Genomic DNA, 22,380 nt, shown 5'->3' with positions numbered 1-22,380 from the left:
GGGCATAGTGTTTGGTTGGGGGTGAGGGGGCCATGGGGCATAGTGTTTGGTTGGGAGTGAGGGGGCCATGGGGCATAGTGTTTGGTTGGGGGTGAGGGAGCCATGGGGCATAGTGTTTGGTTGGGGGTGAAGGGGCCATGGGCATAGTGTTTGGTTGGGGGTGAAGGGGCCATGGGGCATAGTGTTTGGTTGGGGGTGAGGGGACAATGGGCATAGTGTTTGCTTGGGGGTGAGGGAGCCATGGGGCATAGTGTTTGCTTGGGGGGTGAGGGAGCCATGCGGCATAGTGTTTGGTTGGGGGTGAGGGGGCCAAGGGGCATAGTGTTTGGTTCGGGGTGAGGGAGCCATGGGGCATAGTGTTTGGTTGGGGGTGAGGGGGCCATGGGGCATAGTGTTTGCTTGGGGGGTGAGGGACAGGGGGCATAGTGTTTGCTAGGGGGGTGAGGGACAGTGGGCATAGTGTTTGGTTGGCGGGTGGGGGCCATGGGGCATAGGGTTTGGTTGGGGGTGGGAGCCATGGGGCATAGTGTTGCACTCCAAGAGTGAACCCAATAATAAAGCTAAAACAGGCACAGTTAGGAGATGTACATCCTTTGCTTTTTGAGGAAACCTGTCTCAACGAAGGCCATACTCCTCTTGGGCAAACCAAACAGCAAACTATAGCAGTCCAAAATAACAGAATGTCCAATCAAGGGTCAATAAAATATATATAATTTAAACAGACGATATACAATAACTACATTGAAATAAATGATAATGGAAAATGTGTAGTACAAAATGTAAGTTTGAAATGCAATAAAAATCGTTACCCCTCAAAAACATATTCTTTTTCCATGTGTTTATTACAAATAGGGGGTTGAAAAAGCCTCCTGACATGTCCCGCCTACCTCCCCGCCCACTTTTACTTTTTGGCCCACTATAGCCCTCATGTAAGGTACTTTCGGCCCTCTGTCAAAATCAGTTGTGCACCCCTGTTTTAGAGGAACTGTTTTGACGAGGCCATCATAGATCGGACTTGTCTAGCAGCCTCATCAGGGGAGAAGGGAGGAAAGGACGAGAAGGAGGGTGGTGGGGGGGGATGGCTGAAGGAGGGTCAGCAAGCACAGAGAGGGGAGAGGAGGGGCAAGGGTGGAGATGGTGGACAGGATGTCCTGGGTTTTTTAGATAAAGTGAGAGGCAAGGGAATTGCAAAGAGCCTGGGAGGCAACAGGAGGGGTAGAGAATGCAGCAGGGTTGGCCAGCTCCTTGCAGATTTTAAAGAGCTCGGCCGAGTTGTTAGATGCCGCAGAGACACAAGCTTGAATGTGGGCTCTCTTCTTGGTGAGGACAGAGTCGGTATTGCCTTCGGAGCAGGCGACAGGCCAGTTTGTCAGAGATGAACAAGAAGCCCTCGATTTCCTCTCTGCCGCTCTACACTTACGTTTAAGTGTAGCTAGGTCGGAGTCATACCAGGAATTGCACTTGGCTTTGGACTTCAAACGGATCCTCATGACAGGGGTAAGAGCATCAAGAGTAGCAGAAATTAAAGAGTAGAGCAGAGACAGGGCTTTTTCAGGATGTGAGACAGCCAGAGGTGGGGGGAGGGTGGGGGAGAAGGTGGCAGCGAAAGCATCAACTGACACACGCTTCATGGGCCGGATGTCCGAGAAGGTAGGTGGCAGTGTTGGGATAGGCTTGGCTTGGGGGAAAGAGAGGGAGAGATGAGAGGAGGGAGTGATCGCTCCAGGAGAGTGGAGTGGTCAGAGGGATGGAGACGGGGAGGTCAGAGGAGATCAAGACATTGAGTGTATGCCCTGCAGAGCTCGTCAGGCCAGAGGGGAGGATGGACAGGGAGAGGGAGTCGCAGAGGTCACGGAAGGGTACAGAGGAGGAACAAGGAGAGTCTAAATCGATATTGAGGTCACTGAGGAGGAGGAGTTGAGTGGTAGAGGCCAGGAGGGAGGAGGAGAGGTCTGCCCACTGTTAGGCAAAGTTTGTATGCAGTACCCTCTGAGACCACTACACACAACTAGGACGACAGGTGTAAGCAAAAGCAATCTTTGGTATAAGTCTGTACCACACAGTTTCTGGTAGTGAGCTGAGCAGCCAGGCTCATCTCAAAAGGGAATGGGAGCTTGTAATGAGGTTACACAGAGGTCTACAATTACAAGTATTCAAATAGACACTTACACTCAAGGTTTCTTGGTAAAACACTTATTAATTTATTACAAAGTCATTTAGAAAACATTCAGTAGAAGGAGGCAATCAAGACCACATAAAATATCCTACAATATTTCACACTAACCAGTTCTGAAACATTTAAACTACTTTGAAGTAGGAGCAAAATGGCATTCAGAGCAATTAAAGTAGGAGAAAAAAGGCATAAGTTAATAAAACGAATAGGGGAGTTACTTTAAAACAGTGCAAATAGTTTGGGTTCACCAGAGGAGTTGGTCCAATGCAACAGGTGGGCCAAAGTCAATGGGCTAATGTCTTCTATAGGTAAAAACGGTTCCGGTAGATAAACGGAAAAGTCTTTGCCACGGTTCTCGGAAGTAGTTCTCAGCAGAAAGATATATATGTCAGGTCACAAGCTGACTAGGCCTGCAAGTTGCTAAAGTTTCACAAACTTTCGCACTGAGAGGTAAGTTCTCTCAGTCAGGTTTTTACAGTACCTTATATTGAAGAAAAAGATGCAGTTTAAGACTTCTGTTCCTGGCAGTTCCTGCAGATCTCTCTGTTCCTCAGCCTCAGTCGTGGGGACAAGAGGGAGGATGTCGGGGGGACTCCTGAACTGCACGGGGACTGGTCACAAAGCTGGCAAACTGGCAAATCTTCCATTCCGGTAGATGTCTTAAAGCGCACAAACTGGTGTCCTTCTCCCTGGCTATTCGGTTTCCTGCAGCACTCTGAGGAAAATACAACCAGCTCCGAGAATGGTGTCCATGTAGCTTACGAGTCGATTGGTCCCACCAACTCAAAGGAATAAGTCGTCCTTGAAGGGCTTCTCTGTCGAGATGAACTTGGCTATTCGGACCTGCAGCAGGGCGCCACCGGGCAAACCAACGGTCCAGTAGTTGCAGCAGCCGTCCTCTTCCAGCTCGTCTTTGGTTCTTTCGTTCCAGTCGTTGACTCTGCCTTCCAAGCCAAGAGACTCGCCTTTTAAACAGTTTTCTCCCATTCATTCCAGCCTAGCTGCCACTCACCCAGCAGGGCGACTGTCCTTGCAGGACAGTCTGCCAGCCAATCATGCCAGAGTGCATTTGGGTCTCCTAGGTGACTAAGCACAGGGAGTTTCGGGCATCCCCCCTCACTTCCTGCCCACCCCAGACACTCAAACGCCATGGGCGGTCTTCAGTCCTGAAGCCCGCCAAAGAACACAAAGGGACGAAATCTGGTTTGGCGCGCAAAACCCAAAACCCAAGAAGGACCTTTCCGCAAAGAAACAGCGAAAAAAGATGACCGGAGTCTGTTTTTACAGAGCGGTCTTGGGCACCATATTGAAAAACATGGCTTCCCCGATTTTTAGCTACCGGTGTTCTCGGTCAGGAAAGATCATGGTAGTTTGTTTTAAAACCTCTGCCACCAGCCATTTCAATAGGAAAGGGTAGCATTTGACTGCTACAAGAGTGTTTAGACACAGGGGATACTAGGTAACCCCTCCTACACTCCATTGTAAGATGGTGTGTGCTGGGTCTACGAATTTAAAAAGACTAGTAAGGTCAATTTAACTTTACATTCTCTGGGGAATGTAGTTCATCCCAGAGAAGGTATTTAAACCCTGGGGAGTTTAAGGGACACCCCTGTGCCATTGCACTGAAGGTGGTGTATGACAACAAAAAGATGATGCCTTATGGAATTATCTAAAACTCCATAATCAAAGAACACAAGAGTAAAACACATATCAAAACACCTGAGAGAGTGGGAAAAAGGCTCACACTTTCTCCAGGGGAAAGAACAAGCTCTCAAAATCCAGCAAGGTTGCTGGGGGTCTCTAAGGTGAAGGGAAATTAGCACATTTCTGAGAATTCGCCCTAACAGTACAGATCAGACGTACGTGCTGCGGAGGAGAACAAGCCTTAGGAGGGGCAGAGGAGATGGAGGGCAAGGTAGCCAAGGGGGAGAGGAGGGTACAGCAAGAGAGGAAATTGATGAGGCGAGGGAAGCGCCTATCAAGAGTAGGAGATTGGCCTGAGGGCCTTGGACCATGACAGTGCCATTAAGGCAGATATTAATGATGACTTTAGAGGAGTCGAAGGAAGCCATGAGAACTTCCCAGCGAGTGCCACTATTAATGGGAAAGTAGGAGATAGGACAGAACACAGAGATCATATGCAGAGTCCACAGAACTGGTGAAGGAACGACAAAGACGATGTCGGTGAGGGTCTGTCTGGAGGAAGTATTGGAGTAGGTGTCAGCAATGGGAAGACCAGGGTTAGAGGCCAAGATATCCTTTTTGAACTTCTTACCAGACTTAGTGAGAAGGGAAGGATAGTCAATGGAGAAGCAGTGGAAAAGATAGGAGAAACAGAACGCGCCATGGGGGTGGAAGCAAGGAGAGCATGGAGAAAATGGCGTGTGGTGGGCTATTGCAGGTAGGTGGGGGACAAAAGAGTGGCGAGGTCACTGGGCTAGCAAGTTACAGAGAAGTAACAGTATACTAGCAAAATACAGAGAATTTAGCAAAAACAGCAAGATTTGACTTTCCAATCAGGGATTCAGATGTTATCAAACAGCTTTAAGAAACCCTGTGCATCAGGATGACAACATGCGAGTAACAAGCAGAAGGAACAGTGATAGTCAAAGGTGGTAGGAGTGAGTCCAGAAGGAGGGAACTAACCCATAGTTCTGGAGGTGACGATGTTAAGGCAGTCCGGATTTCTTAGACGAGTGAGGTGGCAGCATCATTGTGGTTAAGGAGCAGGAAGGACTCAAATTAGCGTTTCGGAAGCGGACAGGGAGCAGACAGGGGCCTTAGAAGTGGGCCTTTGCTGAGAGGTCCGGCTAAAGCCTGCTGATGCCTGGTTGGATGGAAGAAAACACTCGGCAACCAATGGGAGTGCTGCACAGGGAGAGGTAGTTCAGCCAGCCTGCCTGCACAACAAAGAAAACCATGTTGGCCATCTTGGAAGGGCCAAGAAACAGTCAAATAAGCAGGAAATAGTGTGAAAACATGTGCCTTCAAAATAGCAAGGCAGCTTCAGGTATTAAAAAACTCAAACGGCAGCACAATGAAAATGCCCAATAAAACAGTGGTTATCCAGAAAATTTCATTTTTTTTCATTCTTTTTTTCAATTTTTGATTATTCAGGTTCAAGAATTCCCCTGGAGGTGCAGTAATGCACATAAAGTGCACCTACCTAATGGAAGGGTCAGCAGCCAGGCACAAACTCCACATGTGCAGGAAACAGATGGCCAGGAGGGTGGAAACAGGACCTCACTCTCAGTGAAAAGCAGATGAAAAGATGTTTGATGTGCATTACTGACTGGGTTCACTGTACTTACCTACAGCTGACATCTATAAGCTGGACTGCTCTTCCACTTTATCAAGGTACTTGAGTAGTACAAACTGATACTAAGAGTCGGGGATCTACAAACCACTGGGATAGCTTACTAAAGTCTTACCTCCAAGTAGGACTTTAGGAAAACTCCCCTAACACCTGTCATAGAAAATATAAAATACCATATCTCTATACAGTTCACAATCTAAAATCAGTGCTCTCACCTGGAATATCCCCCAAGTGTCTTACTTTTCTACCCACAACACACACTTCATGCATTCATTAGAATAAGAGACCGGATTACACCCACTGCACCTATTCAAATATTGAGAGGCTAACTGACCCTTCCTATACCTCTTCCCATATTGCCATGTGTGAGACCCACCCCTGCATTTGTTCCAATATAGCAAGACCAGGTATCACTGCTGTGCTACATATGTTTCAAGGATCTAGTAATATGTAGCTCTTACCTTGCCATCCTTAACTTGGGAGGGAGAAACAGTTTCATAGGAGTTGTTTGTATCTGAAATAAGAGCAGAGTCATTGACCATTTACAGAGGGTAAAGTAATCACTTCGGAAAAATGCAAGCACTGGATACGTCCTCAAAGTATTTCCACATGCAACCATCACGCGGTAAAACTCTAGAGCATGTCCCGTACTACACCATAAGAACATTTCCACAGCGGTCTACCCACTGGCCAAACATTTCCTCTATGCGTCATCATTCCATGTGAACATTGGTTCACCCAGAGCACATGCTTTATGTGCACCCTCAGTGCACCTCCATCGAAGACCAACCCCCAAATTTAAGGCACTGCTCAATAGACCATCAGAGCTTGCCTACATGAGCCCAGTGAAAAAACTGCTCTAAAACGCCATGAAATGTGCTAAAGCAACATCAAAGTTTCTTCGCACAGGCCGAAACCCCCAAATTGTAGAGCACACTGTAAGCACTGCAAGACAATCTCTAGATAGGCCCACCGATGTTCAAAGCCCAAAGGTGCCCGCACCACAACCAAACTCTTCCCTTGTTTTTAGCCTAATTGCTCCAGCTATTCAGTCATTGAACAACTCTCCCCACCTTCTCTTCTATCAACTCTATATTGACCATAACCGTACAGTGCTCCAACCATCTACTCAAATTGGTGCAATTCAAATGCAGATGGCCTTACCCAAGATGGCAGCAGCTTGAAGGTTGTACTTCTCAGCATTCACCTGCACGATCAGCTCCCCAACATCAGGCAGATCCTAGAGGAGTGGGGATAAATTAATCTGTTGGAGGTGATTTTCAAATTGAAACATACGATTGAGGTCATGACAGATATCATACTAGACATTAAAAAAAGAATCTACTCTGTAATAAAAAAGCCTTATATACTCTGTGCTGGTGCAAAATGAAGAGATCATCTATTGGCTTGAAAAAGTAATACAACCTTCAGCATGGCAGGAAATCACAAGGTATATCTGTGGAGTGATTCAAGTATCTGGGATGCCAGTGTCCTGGGAGAGGAAGAGGAAACTACTGGGTGTGGGGATGCCAGCCTCCATCCAATGAAGTCTGGCAAAATAATGCAACATGCCGAACGCGTGATAAGTGCTTGGTGATGGGTATTGGGAAGGTTTTTCTTTTTGCACCTTTCCTACCATATGGTCCCATTGGACCCCCATCCCTATTCCTTTTGCTTATTTTGAACTCTGTCCTGACTTTTTGGAGGTCAGTAAAGCACTCTGTTTTACTTCCCTGCCTATTTTGCTCATTCCTATGGCAAACTGACTAGTCCCTTAGACTGTCAATACTAAGAGACTATGTCCCTTTATGAATTTTTTTTATTGCACACTTCACCTTACAGTGGAGTGCAGTCAGGATACTTTGTATTCTTATAGCTTTTTATAGAATTACTTTTTCGTTACTTTGTCAATGTGCCAAAGAAAAGCTGGTGGCAGCTGTATGAATTTTATCGTTTGTGTTATTTTACTTGGGCACTTTTTCATTTCCTGTGAATGGCTACTTAAGGTGGCTAGCACCCTAAAATTGCTATGCCATGAGATTGTTTGCTTGTTCTTAGGCCTTCTTCCTGCCTTCTCGGGTCAGAAAATGCCTTATATGGTATACCTTTCCCGGGGAAAGCTGTGGCTTTCGCAGGCAAAGTGGCTTTAGGTCCGTGAGGCACAGGAAGGGGCAGGGACTGTCTAGTCCCAATTTACAGCTTCTGGTGCCTGAAAGTGTGTCACTGGACAAATGTGGTGACCAGTGGTTGTCCCTGATTGAAGACCCCCAGGCTGTTTGAATTATGCAGATCCTTACCACTGGTGTGCTTAGGCCTGCTTCCAGCCTGAATCTTGAATGAAAGGAGGGCTCCTGCAACTGTTGATCAGATCACCATTGGAGCCAAGAATTGTACGAAAAAGAGCAGCTTACTGACAACACGAAGACGACACCTGCAGCTGACCAGCATCAACTCCAGTGGTGTCCAAGTGACACCCTGCTTCTTAGTCATGATCTCAAAAAGGTCTACGTTGGCACTTCAAACCCTGGGAACAACCAGTCCCAACCCGTACTCGAAGAACCATACCAGAGTAGCCCTCAGAAGTGTCCCTGGGCCAACCGGTAGACTGGCAATCTCTCTCCTGGCCTACCTTGCAGCAGCCGTTGTCATTCTGAGCAGAGCCTTAGAACTTTGCAGATCTGCAGGTTGTGCCACAGGTCGCCTGCTCCCGCATTTTCAGCCGTCTCCCTCCAATGGAACCTGTGCTGGGGCTGCTCCTGTGTTCTGCTGTGTACCATCTCGCCTGCCCCCCTCCCCCTCCGACAGTGGGGATGTTGGTTGGATCTCATCTTCATGTCCCTGGGGTGTCCTGAGGCCCTCACTCCAGCAGAAGTCTTCCTTTGTCTTTGTGTGGGTCTTCAACTGGAAGCTGTCTGAAACAGATTACTGCTGCTTTCTAGACGACCTTTGCAATGGGAACAAGAGAAGAGCAAGCCTAGGATGAAGTCTGGAACCTACACAAGTGTAATCCAGAACATCACGAGTCAGTGGGGTAAGTGTACATACCGGTTGATTTCTCCCAGTCTCCCATAGGTTATTTGGGCGTAAAGTCTGTACCTCAACCCACTCTGACCTGACTTTTGGTGGTGAAAACTAGGTTAAGGATCCTTCCCTCGGCCTATAAGTGTGTTGGAGTGGAACACTCAACTGAACTTTCTTGTACTTTTTGTCCAACTTTGAGAACGTGCTATAATAATTACCACCACAGCATTCTTTCTACCTATACCTATCTGAAGAAGTTATACTTTGGAACTGGTTGCTTTAGGGCTCAAGGCCCCAAACCATCATATGGCTGGATTTATTAAGAATGAGGGAAGCTGATATTGTGTTGATTCTGAAGAGTTCTTCCTATTTTTCATGCATCCGACTACTCACCTGTATTGCACTGGTAAATGATTCATATACAATTCCATTCTTCCAATGGTGAATGTGTATATATGTGTGATTTGTATATGCTTAGTGCATAACTGAAGGCCTAGTAAATACACTTCCTGTCTAACCTGACCTGAATTACTGTTGTTGCTCTTTGCGGAGTCATTACAGCCCTAGACCACACTCACTTTTCCTGAGACTAAGCCTCGACTGCTGAGCTACCTTACCTTAATTAGATTTTGGTTAACCTCTCAGTGTCTTCCCCACTTACCACAAATAGGGTGGCCTCCCAAAATCCCCCCACCAGGGCTGATTTTGGAAATCCATCTCAACAAAAGTTAATCAGTGGGAGAAGGTCTTTGGCACTGTAGATCTGTGATCCCATAGTTCATTACACAAGACACTAGACTTTAAATGTTTTAGGTCTGTAAAGGTTATCTAACCTATATTTCACTATGGAAACATAGACTTGCACAACTCTTGCTATACACAAAGTTGAATACTTTAAAAAGAATCTGCTCAGAGAAGGTTTTACCTACCTCTGGTGTTAAAGCTGATCTTGTGGAACCACAATGGCAGTCCAACACAAAAGTCCTAGGCAATTCTCATTTTAACAAGAGTACTGTCAGCAACCCCAAAGGAGGGTCAGAGGAGAATTGCCAAACATTTTGATGCTGGACTACCATCTGGGTGGGACCAGACGGATATGCAAATAGAAGTTTCTTCTCTATGAAGGGCCAGTGAGCTAAACTGTCGTTGTAGACCCTACTGAGTGGAAGAAATGCCATAGAATAGGTTATTTGAACCATGTTCGTTCTCACTCTTGATTAATTAAGCAAGGACATACATCAGCGACATAAGCCCTCTTACAGAGAGCAAGAAAAGGTAATACAAAGCGGACTGAGACTCCAAAACTAACAAATGGAATAACCGAGTACATATGGGAAGTGTTATGTAGGAATATGCTAAACAAGGCGCTGTGAGGACTGATACTCTGATCTTAGCGGAAGACATTATTCTGGAAGACCTATCTGCAGCACAATAGAACTGGTTGTTCAGAGCAGCACTGACTGAAAAAAAGGTTGATATTAAGTAGCTGTAAGTCCGACGGGCCACCACCTATGGAGCAGTAGGGAGATGAACTTTGTTGAATATCTCAGATTCAAAAAGTGCTGCTGAAAAAACAGAAAAGAAGTCGACTACATAGGAAAGTATGGATCAGATTCTTGGAATTGGCTCTGTCGGATTATCTGACTGAATCCCCTATGCTTTCCTGGGTGGTTATAAACTGGTGGGAGGATTAGGGTCACTAATACCTTAACAACCTCTGTTCATACGCCATCATTGGATTGTATGGAAAATTATAAAAAGTTAATTAAAACAATTATAGAATATTTCTGCAGCATGGGACTTCATAAAATAGTCCAGGCTGCATCTCCTCTCCCCTGAAGATAGTGGGAGTTTCTGGTCTCTTCCACAATGGGAGTAATGTCATACCTTTAAACTGACGCTGTTAACTCCAGCCTGCGTCTGCACCTCCTTGGCATATTTAAGGACTCGGTCGTACAGGACGAGTGCTTCACTCCACTTCTTCACCAGCACGTAGGACTGAGCAATGAAGAAACACCTAAAGATGCGAGAATCAGAAAAAAGGCAGGCCTTGGATACCCACAAGCAGTACTGGTTTCCATCATTCTTAGAAAGTAACGTGGCTGAATGCCAAGGATAGACATGTGAAATGGGCTTTCTACTTCTCACCAACATACAGGAAGTCACAAGGTTCTAAAGATAAGGCATAGTCAGATTATATGAATTTTCTATGTAACCTTAACTATCTATGTACGAAAAATATTACATACCTGTACGTTGTGTGTCCTTCCACTGGAATTTCCTGTTACAAGAGGGTCAAAACTTAAAACAGTTTTTTTTTCTATGACTGGAAATTGTTAGGGAGATGTATCATTATTATGCTTCATCCCGTCTCCTAGTCCAACCCCCCCCCCGCACCTTTTGCTGGACGTCTGGAACTTTTTCTTTAAATCCACTCATTCATTATTTAGGCTCTGTCTTTTGGAACTCTATTCTTTGTATTCTACCTATACTATCGAGTTTGTCTGCTCCATAGCTCATAATGACATCTGTTTTACTACCGCAGCACATAGCTTCCTATGGGCAGTGCTGCTGGGGACCCGCAAGGTCCCCCTTTAAAATTATTTTTTAATATAACCAAGTAACTACAGTTCTCAGGGATAGACAGATACTAAGTATCTCTCCCAAAACTGTATAGTCTGAGAGACTGGCACACATACCTTCCGTGGAGTGCCAAAGGGATACGTAGTATCACCTTCTCTCTGCTCCGTTGACTTTTTAGTCAGATAGATAATCACCTAGTTATTGCTGATGGCATTGGACGTGTTCTACAAACTATTGTGTATTTTATTTTCGCCACTACTAGCGTGGTTGTTCTTTGTCAGCCCTTCTTCTACCATTCTGGGAGGGGGGAGGCCTGTGTGCATGCTTTGCCTTTGGCCGGAACCCTTGGGTATCCCAGACTAGGCTCCAGCGTGTCTGGGCAGGCAGGAAGTAGGGGAGGAGTTCTCCACCTCCCTGTCCTTTGGCTGCCAGAGTGCCTGTATAGGTCCAGCTCCCACAGGGGGGTCTGGCTGTCCTGATTGGACAGCCAACCCCCCCTTTCTGTAAAATGCTGGGCAAGATTGCAGAGTAGTGTGTGCTGGAACTGTATAAAAGGTTTGGCTTCTGGAGTGAAAAGCAAGTCAACCACTGGAAGCTGAAGTAACCGAAGAAGACGACCAGAGACAAGTGCAGACCCTTTGCAACACCGTGAAGCAACCGCTGCTTGCCGTGACCCTGCTTTCTGTGCGACAGAGGATCTTCGAAGAGAATGACGGCTTCCCTTTGGCTGGTGGGAACAACCAGTCCCAAGACGAACTTTGAAACTAGCCATCTCCCAAGGTCCTAGGAGTTTCCAGAGCTGCGGAAGTCCACTATGAGACCTGCTGCCCATTTTGAGTGCATCGTCGTGGAAATGCTGAATCCGTCCAAATCTTTGCTGAACCCGTAAGGACACTCCAGAGATCCGATCCAATTCTCCCAGACCCCCTCATCAGAGCAGGGGACTGCAGTAAGCGAAGAAGACTGACCGGGCGATCTGTGTCCTTTGTTGGTGCTGCAGAAAAGGCACGAAAACCGCAAAGTGAACCAAGAATTGCCGAAAGTCGTGCTTCAGGTTTTCCCTCGAGACTGCCGCTAAGAGATTCCGTCCATTGTCCTGCCTTCAGTCATCGGCACAAGGAATCCGGAGGTCGAGTACAGAGCCGCAACATCGCGGAGCATCCAGCACAAACATTTTCTTGCCTTGTCGACTTCCCTTTACGAATTTTGGAAGCAGTAATGCAATACTCTGTACTAACCACTAGATGTTGGACTATGCAAAGCATGCGATTCTAAGCAGATCCACATGCCTCAAATATCTATACATGACCAGTATTACTTACCAGTAATTGTATTTCTGTAGCTTGTATCTGCTTAGAATAACATGCTTTGCGTAGGCTTCCATCTAGGGGTTGGCGCAAAGTATTACATGTTTTTCGATTTCGAAAAGGTATCAGTTGACAGGGGCGTACTTGTAACACTGTCACACTACCTGTTAAGACCGCCATGCATTTGAGGCAGTACATAAACTCCACTCTTAGTATAAGGCTGTACCACATGAGAATGTGGGTAGCATGGGCAGAGCAGCCAGGCTAATCTTAGCAGGGACAGAGGGCTGTAGCCTGGTATAAAGCATTGTGGCATAAACATGGTCCAAAGAAACACTGAAACAGTATGTATTGTAAAAATAAAGGGTTTATTTAAATATAAATAGACCAAGATAAATCTTGGGAAAGGTAAGTACTATAACATCATCATAAAAAAAACAACTCAAGACCTATGTCATGTAAACCAAGGTATAACCTTATTTAGAGGAGCCAGAAGCAAGTCAAGGGGAGTCCAACCTAAATTATACATACTATTATCGGGGAATAAGACCAGGTTAAATATACTTTTAGAATACAATCAATATTTCAAAGATCTGTATTAGATTGTGACATGCACCGCGCTCTTTCCTTTTATATTACTGTTAACGTGTATGAGTACAATCCGATTCTTGTTCCAATCAGATCTGTTTTTTTATTGTTAAGTTGCGCAACTTAACAATAAAAAAACAGATCTGATATACTGTACCGCCAAAGCACTCCACAAAGTTGGGTGTGCTGGCTCACTATATAAAATGTAAAGGAGATGAAGGTCCCTCTTTACCCCTTGGGAACAGCAGTTCACCCAAGTACACTAAAGGGAAATCAACACGGAAGCCCAAAGGGGCAACCTAGCCCAAGCCCAATGTTAGGCAAAATTGTGGGCGCTACCCTTTGGGAGACTTCACCAACCTTGTCCTCCAGGCAATAGGTAACCCAATCTCTGGTATAAGTCTGTGCTACATAGGTTGGTAGCGTGGCTGAGCAGCCAGGCTTATCTCAAGAGGGGTCAATGTGAGCAGTAGGGTTTTTATACAGATTCACATGACAAGTATTCAAATAAACTCTTACACTCAAGGTTTCTTGCTTAAACAATTATTAATTTATTTAACAGTCAGTTATATAAGCCTTCTTCAGAAGGGAGCAAAACATGTAACACTTAAAATATACTTCACAACACACTCTGTTTCTCTAAATCAGATGATACCCATTGGGGACGACACACAGACACTTCCTACACCCTCAGGTGACTGAAATAGGTAGGACACTGGACATTGATTGATCACTGTTACATTTAGAGCAATACCGAGTTTGGTGCATCCTACTTCAAGGGAGTCCAGAGGATGTTCCTGAAGCTCGGGTCTGACTTAAAGACACTCACTCGATTCTGGTTTTCCTCTCCCTTGCACTTCGGTTCCTGTAGCAGCAATGGAAGTATAGCCAGCTCCGAGAGGATTTCCAGATGAGCTTGTCTCGGGGTCAATTGGTCCCACCAACTCAGGGGGAGAAGTCGTCATTTGCAGGTCTTCTCTAGTCGAGGTGAATTCGCAGCTTTAGCAATGCAGCAGGGCTTCACCAGGCAAACCAAGTGTCCAGGAGTTGCAGCAGGCGTCTCTTCCAAGTTCTTCTTTGGATTCCTTTCGTCCAGTGGTGGACTCTGCCTTTCAAGCCAAAAGCCTTGCCTTTTATGCAGGTTTCTCCCATTCATTCGCAGCCTGTCACTCACGCAGCAGGGTGGCTGTTCTCAAAGGACAGCCCTCCAGCCAATCACCCATGGGTGCATTCCTGTAACCAAGGAGACTAAGCACAGGGAGTTTCGGGCACCTTCCTAGCTTCCTGCCCTGACAGACATGCTGGAGCAAGAGGCGGGCTTCACCAGTGAATCCCGCCAAAGAAAATGAAAAAAGGGATCAAACCTGGATTGGAGCGCAGAGTAAATCTCAAGTAGGAACTTTCCAACAAGAAATGGCGAAAAAGGAAGACCGGGGCAATTTTGACAAAATGGGCACCCATGGGTGTCTTACTGCAGCTATAATTGTAGCCCACAGTAAAAACACACAATGGTAGGAAAAAGTAAACCACTGCCACCAGCCATTAATTGCAGAAAGGGTAACATAAAAATGTTACATGAGAACTAGACAAAGGGAACACTAAGTAACCCCTCCAGCACTATTGTAAGATAGTGTGTGCTGGGTCTAGAAAGTTACAAAATGTAAGTAAAGTCAATTTCACTTCACTGCTCTTGGAAACAGTGGTTTCACCAAGAGAAGGTATTTAATTTAAACCTTTGGGAAATATAAGAGACTTCCCTGTGTCACTGCACTGAAGGTGCTGTGTGTCACAATGTATAGGTAATGACTATGGAGTTTGTCAGACTCCAAAGTCACAAGAAACAGTCCAAATCACAGAAAAATACATAAGAGAGTGGGGAAAAAGGGGTCACGCTCTCCAAGTTAGAAATTAAAAGTCCTAAAGTCCAGCAAAAAGAGCTGGGGGTCTCTAAGGTAGAGGGGAATTAGCATATTTCTGAGAATTCTCCGTAACATTCACCCCACCACCCCCAGACTAAGGGACCAGAGGATTTAATCCACTCCTGGATGTATCTCCTTATTCCAGTCGGTCATACTTTCTGGAGAGTTCATCAGCATTTTGGTGATTACACCCTGACCTGTGTTCTATGGTGACATCAAAGCCATCAAGGATGATGGACCATCTTAACAATGTAGGATTCTCTCCCTTCATCTGCATTAACCATCTCAAGGGTTGGAGGTCTGTTTGAATTACAAAAGTAGAACAAAGTATAGTCTAAACTTCTTCAAAGACAACACAAATGCAAAACATTATCTTTCAATTATTGCCCACCTTGTTTCACAGTCCTTCAGCTTCCTACTGATGAAGCAGATGGGGTGTTCCCTGCCTTTCTCATACAGCTGACTCAGAACTGCACCTATCCCTATTTTGGAAGCATTGGTTTGTACAATAAAGGATTGGTTGTAATCAGGAGCTCTCAAGATTGGAGCTTGACAAAGGGCTTTCTTAAGTCCTTCAAATGCCTTAGTGCACTCCTCATTCCACCTGACCTTCTTGGAGAATTTGGGTGAGGAGATCACATTCAAGGGAGAAGCTATGGTCCCATAGTTCTCAATGAAGTTCCTATAGTAACCGGTGAAACCTAAGAAGGCTCTCACTTGGGTTGGAGTAGTAATGGTGGCCCAGTCGTGTACTCCTCCTACCTAATGTCCAAGGTAGACCACTTTACACTGACCACTTTGACACTTGCTTGCCTTTATGGTCAGATGGACATGCTCAAGAGCCTGCAATACATCTCCTTTGTGGTCAATATGCTCTTCCCAAGTGGGGCTGAAAACTAATCTCATCCAAGCATGCCATGCAGTAGTTCTCCATCCCATTCAGAACATGATTTACCATCCTTTGGAGTGTAGAAGGTGCATTCTTATGTCCAGAAGGCATGACCGTAAATTGGTAGAGGCGTCCTGGAGTGGAAAATGCAGTTTCTCCTTTGCATGGTCCATCAGAACCATTTGCCAATAGCCCGAGGTTAGGTAAAATGTACTGAGGTACTTGGCTGAACCAAGTTTATGCACCAGTTCATCTGTCCTAGGTAAAGGAAGGGCATCAGTTGTGGTGACTGCATTAGGAGCTCTATAGTCCACACATAATCTCAAATCCTTGGATCCTCCCTTTGGTACTAGCACAACTGGACTAGCCCATGAATTTGTAGAGGGTTCTATTACCCCGAAATCAAGCATCTTCTTGATCTCCTTTATTGGGGTTCTTACATGGTCTGACATTCTGTACCTCTAATCTTGACAGGGAGACAGTCACCAGTGAGGATATCATGCTGGCCCCAAGGGGTCAAGCCTGGTGTCAGTGAAAACAGGGAGGCAAACTGATTTAACAGAGCTTTGCACTCCTCTTGTTTCAGAGTCAGATCATAAGAGAGATTAACTCCTATTTTTCAATCTCAAGGCTGTCCCCAGAGAAGGTCAGTAGAGATTCACTATCCTCTTGCTCTTGATCAGAGACGAAGAGCAAAGTTCCCAGTTCTGGTCTGGATACATATGTCTTTAGGCGGTTGGTGTGAAAGACCTTGGGGGCCTCCTTGGGATTGCCCAAGTCTACCAAATAATTGACCTCTCTAAGTTTTCCCACAACCTGAACGGTCCAATCCATTTGTCCAGTAAGGCCCTCTGTCCTGCAGGTACCATAACTAGGACTAGCTTGTCTTCAGTAAACTCAACCATGTTGGTCTTCTGGTCATGCCAATGTTTAACCAGAGCCTGACCTGCTTTCAAGTTATCAGAAACTTCAGTCATCATGTGTGACATTCTGTAACGCTCACCTGGTATCCACGGGGGCGTCACTCAGCCTGTTCTGACTCTTACGACGTCGAACCCTTCCCTGGAGTCTACTCGACTGGAGACTGGGCCTAAAACACAGGATTGGTAGAGTTTAACTCCCTATGGTCTCGGTGTGCTTGAACCCCTTCTTCCCCGGGGTCCAACCCTTCCCTTTGATCCACAGCTCACCTTGTTTTCTTGGAAAGTGTGCTCTCCGTTCTGCTTTCAGCGCAGCGGCGCGTTGATTGATGCGGGCTCGTTGCTGCCTAGTTACTTCACTGGCAAGAGTCTGACAGTATAATGAGTCTTTTGAACAGTTCTCTAACTTCGTTCCTTTCCTTCCTTAGATGATGGCCGGCCTCCGGGGATGGAGACGTGCTGCTGAGATGAGTAGCGCTGAAGTTGAGTGAGAGCGCGATGCGACCCTTTCGTATTTGTATTGAACCGAGTTCTTTTTCTGTGTCTTTTAGGTGCCGCGACGTTTTCAGCGTGGATGCCGGTTATGAAGAAGAAATGCGGTGAGTAGCGCGGTATGCGGCACCTCTAGATGTTTCCACGCTAACCTGGGGTGTCTTTTCCCTCTTGCAGATGGATGAGAAGTTCCGGAGACAGAGTTCCCCCAGAGTGACTGGTAAGCATTTGAAGCTCGTACAGTCTTTAAAAATAAGCAAAGATTTGCTGAATGCTTACTAATGCCTTTTTGCTGTTCTTTTCCCTTATCCTTAGGAAGCGGCGTGCCGGGATGGGAATGACACCGCCAAAGATGCCTGCAGAACAGAAGCAGCAATGAATGATGGGCAGAAGCGCCGCAAGGTAAGGCTGCTCCTTACGGTGTTCTTGTTCTTGCAGGAGCTGAGCGCAGAAGAAAGATGCAGGCATACTGGAGACAGATCCGAACACGGAGTGACACGCTGCAGGTGCAGAAAACACAAAGCATGTTTCGAAGCCTTGGCGTGGCTTAAATAGTCTCTGGGTATCCCAGGTGTCTCTGGGCTGAACCACACCAAAAGACTAGACTGTACATGCAGTTCTGGGAACCGAAATATGTGGGGGCATCCATCTTGTCCCCATCAAAGCACTACAAGACCAATCCCCAATGTTATCCTATGGGAGTGAGTGAGTCTGGTGCCACAAGCGCCAAGTCTGACTCCAAGTTGGTCTTTGGAGGGATGGAGAGGCTCTTGAGGGCCATGTAGGTGATCGTGGCCTGGCTCCAGCCTGACATCTTGGAGGGCTGGGGACATGAGGGGCAGGAATCATGACACATTCTCCTTCAGAGACCCAACACACAGTCAGTGACTCACTGGCATGTGGGAAGGAGCACTCTCCAACCCTTCCTTGATTAGGGCCAATGGACCTCTAACCGGATGACCATAGAGAAGCTCAAAGTGGCTAAAGCCAAACCCTTCCTGAGGGACTTCTCTATAAGCAAAGAGAAGGCATGGCAGTAGAAAGTCCCACTTTCTTCTAAGGTCCCACGTTCTTCTAAAGCACCTATCATGCTCTTCTTAGTTCTATTAAACCTCTCTACCAACCCATTGGCTTGGGGATGGTAGGCTGTTGAGAACTTGCAGGTCACTCCACAGTTTTTCCAAATGACTTGCATGTAGTGGGACATAACATGGGTGTAACGCTCACCTGGTTCCCACGGGGGCGCTGGTCTAGTCTGGATTGCTGTGGCCTCTTCTAGCGTGATGCACAGGACCCGGAACACCGATTGGACAGGACCTCCAAATCGTGCTTGCCTGGCCCGTAGGAATATCCTTCTGCAGATGAGAAAGGGGATTAACAGTCTGCAGAATAATGTGCTAGCTCCCCCCTTTCCCCGTTCCCCCTTTGTTCCTCTCTAACTTCCTCCAAACCCCGGTTTAAGCTCACCTTATGGTTTGGAAGGATGAACTCTCCATCCTACTTCTGGTGCAGGGGCGCGTGTTCGTCCAGTTACTTCACTGGTTTTCAGAATGGCGCTGGCAAAATCCACTTGACTTTCCTGAGCGATGCGCCGTAAGTATGAAAGTTCAAAGTTCAAGTGAGGCCCCCTTTATGTTGTCTTTCTAACCTGTGATCTGTCCTTTATTTCAGGTGCAGAATGAAGGCGATGCGTCGAGGGGTTAAACTGGCGAGGTGAGCAGTGATGAGGGCGATCCCTCTAAATGTCCTTATCATTCCCCAGAAATGTCTCTTGTCCTTTCCCCATAGGGGCGGCGCCAACCCGAAATGTGGAAGAAAAGCCGGTAAGTATTATGGCTGTTAATCAGGCTTTCCTTCTGTGTTCCTTCTGCTCACCTTTTGTTTCTTCCTCTCTCCCCTAGGTGAACAGATGTGGCGTCCAATGCTGACAGCCGCGATTGAGCCGGGAGATGTCTCGAGGACAGGTGAGTGAAGCGTGGCGCTGCAGCGAGTAACGCAATGCTTTTAAACGGAAGTCTTTCTTCAGGGATGCTGGCGAGAAGATTCCGGATGCAGGTAAGAAGTTTGAAATAGTCCTTGGTTTTCACCTTTCTCTTCCTTCTTTGCAGGTCTTCCAGGTTCGAGGCGGGCGTGGCTGGAGTCCAGGAGCAGGCGCAGACACGGTGAGCATTAAGCTGCAGGAAGCAGAACAACACGAAGCATGAGCTGCTGTCTGGGCGTGGCTTAAATAGCCTCCCAAGAAGTCCCAGGTATGTATCCTTCCCCAACTAGGTATGTATCCTTCCCTGGCCACGCCCGAGTGAAAAAATAGTCCCTATGAAAAAATAGTCCCTTTCAGGTCTCAGGGAGGCCTGAAGCATGCAGCATGGTCTGCATCAGGTAAGTGCACAAAACATCTCCCTTTATGAGCCTGGCGCCTATGGCGCCAGGATTGATGTCCAACATGATCCTGGCGCCAAAGGCGCCAGGACTGAGTCCAAAGAGCCCCTATAAGGGGCCGCTGGGCTTTTACCCGAGGGCATGATGCCTGCTTCCGGGGGTGCTTGGCCTAGCCTTGTGTTCCGGGGGTAGGCATCATGACAGCACTCCCCCCCCCCCCAAGGCCCCTCCCAAGGTCGTTCCTTCTGGAGGTTTCGGTTTGTTTGGGAAATTCCGATGGAACCTTTTTACCAGCCGAGGTGCATGTACGCGATCACTGGGTTCCCAAGACCTTTCCTGAGGCCTGTACCCTTTCCAATCAATTAGATAGAAAAGTTTTGATTTTGAGATCTTAGAATCCAAAATGTTCTTCACCTCAAATTCAGGCTCCCCATCTATCTGAATCGGTTCTGGTGGCTTTATTAATCTGGTTCCTGGGTGCACTGGTTTCTAAAGTGACACATGAAAAACGGGGTGAATCCGCATGTTAGCTGGTAGATCGAGCTTGACTGCCACTGGGTTGATTATAGCTTTGATCGAGTAAGGGCCTAAATACCTTGGGTTAAAAGTTCGAGGCCCCTTGAGTGATAGGTGTTTGGTAGCCAACCATACTTGATCCCCTATTTGGTATGGAGGCGCCTCTCTTCGATGCAGATCCGCATTCTTTTTGTATTTCCCTTTCGCATGTTGCAAATGTGCAGTTGCATCCTTGAAGGCTTGAGTAATCGTAGAATGCAAATGGTCCACTGCAGGCATTTCAAGGCTCAGAGGTGAGTCCAAGTCTGAAGTACGAGGGCGATGTCCATATAGGGTATAAAAGGGGCTCTGACCAGTTCCAGAGTGTATCGAGTTATTGTATGCATATTCTGCCACCCATAAAATGTCCTTCCAATTACCCTCCGATTGGTGCAACATACATCGTAGATATTGTTCAAGGGTCTGGTTCGTTCTCTCCGTCTGACCATCGGTCTGTGGGTGGTGGCTGGTTGAGAGTCTTACGTCGATTTGTGCCAGTTGACAACACTTTCTCCAAAAATGAGAAATAAACTGGCTTCCCCGATCGGAGACTAGTATGGACGGGAATCCATGCAAACGGATGATATTTTCGAGGAATTCTTTGGCAAGAACAAAGGCTGAAGGTAATCCTTTCAACGGAATAAAGTGGGCCATTTTGGAAAATAAATCCACCACGACCAGAACAGTATTGTAACCATTACAAGAGGGCAGGTCCGTGATAAAATCTAGTGACAGGGTGTGCCAAGGTGCTGGTGGAATGTCTAAGGGCTGAAGAAGACCGGCGGGTCTTGTCTTTTGACCTTTGTTTTGGGCACAAACTCCACAGGACATCACGAAAGATTTAATATCCTTTTGCCAGGAAGGCCACCAGAATTGTCGTTTAACCTTTTCCTCTGTTTTGGCAATGCCAGGATGTCCTTCCATCAGGGTATCATGATGACGGGAAATAACCAGTTCTTGCAATTCCTTTTCTGGCAAAAATAAGCGTCCTTGGAAGTAAGGTAAGCCATCCTTGACTGAAAAGTTAGACCCCCTTTTGATCCAATCCTGCAAGGCTGAAGAGTCCAGGAATTGTTTCACTCGTGCTTGAATGTCTTCAAGGGTTTGTAAAGTAGTTATCCCCAAAATTCTTTGTTCGGGAATTATCGGCACAGGTTCTGAGTTTGTGTCCATTTCTTCCATTCCAATTCGGGATAGAGCATCCGCCTTACCATTCTTATAGCCGGGGCGGTAGGTGATTACAAAATCGAACTCAGCAAAGAACAAAGCCCATCGGAGCTGTCGAGACGATTGAGCCTTGGCAGTTTTTAAATATTGTAAATTTCGGTGATCAGTGATCACGGTGATGGTATGCCGGGAGCCGAGGAGATAATGCCGCCAAGCCTTGAAGGCGGACTTAATGGCTAATAGTTCCTTATCGGTGATCGCATAATTTATCTCCGGCGGCGAGAACTTTCTGGACCAAAATGCTACGAGGTGCAGTTGGTTGGTTTCAGGGTCTCTCTGAGACAGGACAGCTCCCATGGCTAAGCTGGACGCGTCAGTTTCGACTATATATGGGCGATCGGGACGCGGGTGCTTCAAAATAGGTGCGGACGTGAACTTAGCTTTCAACTCCTGAAAGGCCTGTTCGGCTTCCTCGGTCCATTCAAAACGTTTATTTTTTCGCAAGAGTGCAGTGATGGGTTGCACCACACGTGAAAACTCCGGGATAAACCTGCGATAAAAGTTGGCAAAACCAAGCATGCTTTGGACACCTTTCACCGAACTAGGTGATGGCCATTTGAGGATGGCATCCACTTTCCGTGAATCCATTCAGACCCCTTTAGGTGTCAGGATGAATCCGAGAAACTCAACCTCGGTGGTATGGAAAACACATTTTCCCAGCTTGGCAAACAGTTTGTGCTGGCGCAGTCTCTCTAGGACGGCCCTGACATGCTTTCTGTGATCAGATTCCGAAGAGGAGTACACAAGAATGTCATCGATATACACGACAACACAGGCATCGATGAGTTCCCGAAGGACATCGTTCATGAAGAATTGGAAGGCTGCAGGCGCGTTGCACAACCCGAAAGGCATCACCTGGTATTCGAATAGTCCATATTTTGTACGGAAGGACGTTTTCCATTCGTCGCCTTATTTTACTCGTACCAGATGATAAGCCCCCCGGAGATCTAACTTGGTGTATACGCAAGCGTCCTTCACCTGGTCAAGGAGTTCAGGGATCAGAGGCAGAGG

General features: G+C 46.6%; 1 protein-coding gene across 1 annotated transcript in view; it reads right to left on the bottom strand.

Moving 5' to 3' along the window:
* SRP68 (signal recognition particle 68) overlaps positions 1 to 22,380 on the bottom strand; it is a 405,645-nt gene that overhangs the window by 50,485 nt on the left and 332,780 nt on the right. Inside the window, exons 13-15 of the mRNA XM_069654716.1 lie at positions 10,398 to 10,527; positions 6,654 to 6,729; positions 5,951 to 6,003 (exon numbers count right to left, since the gene is read on the bottom strand). Coding sequence (XP_069510817.1) covers positions 5,951 to 6,003; positions 6,654 to 6,729; positions 10,398 to 10,527 — 259 coding nt within the window. The remainder of the gene's footprint in view (positions 1 to 5,950; positions 6,004 to 6,653; positions 6,730 to 10,397; positions 10,528 to 22,380) is intronic.

This window comes from Ambystoma mexicanum, chromosome 3q, assembly GCF_040938575.1.
Source record: "Ambystoma mexicanum isolate Mex_15411 chromosome 3q, UKY_AmexF1_1, whole genome shotgun sequence".
NCBI lineage: Eukaryota > Metazoa > Chordata > Amphibia > Caudata > Ambystomatidae > Ambystoma > Ambystoma mexicanum.
The sequence above is the reverse complement of the archived record's forward strand: the minus strand, read 5'-3'. Positions and strand labels throughout refer to the sequence as shown.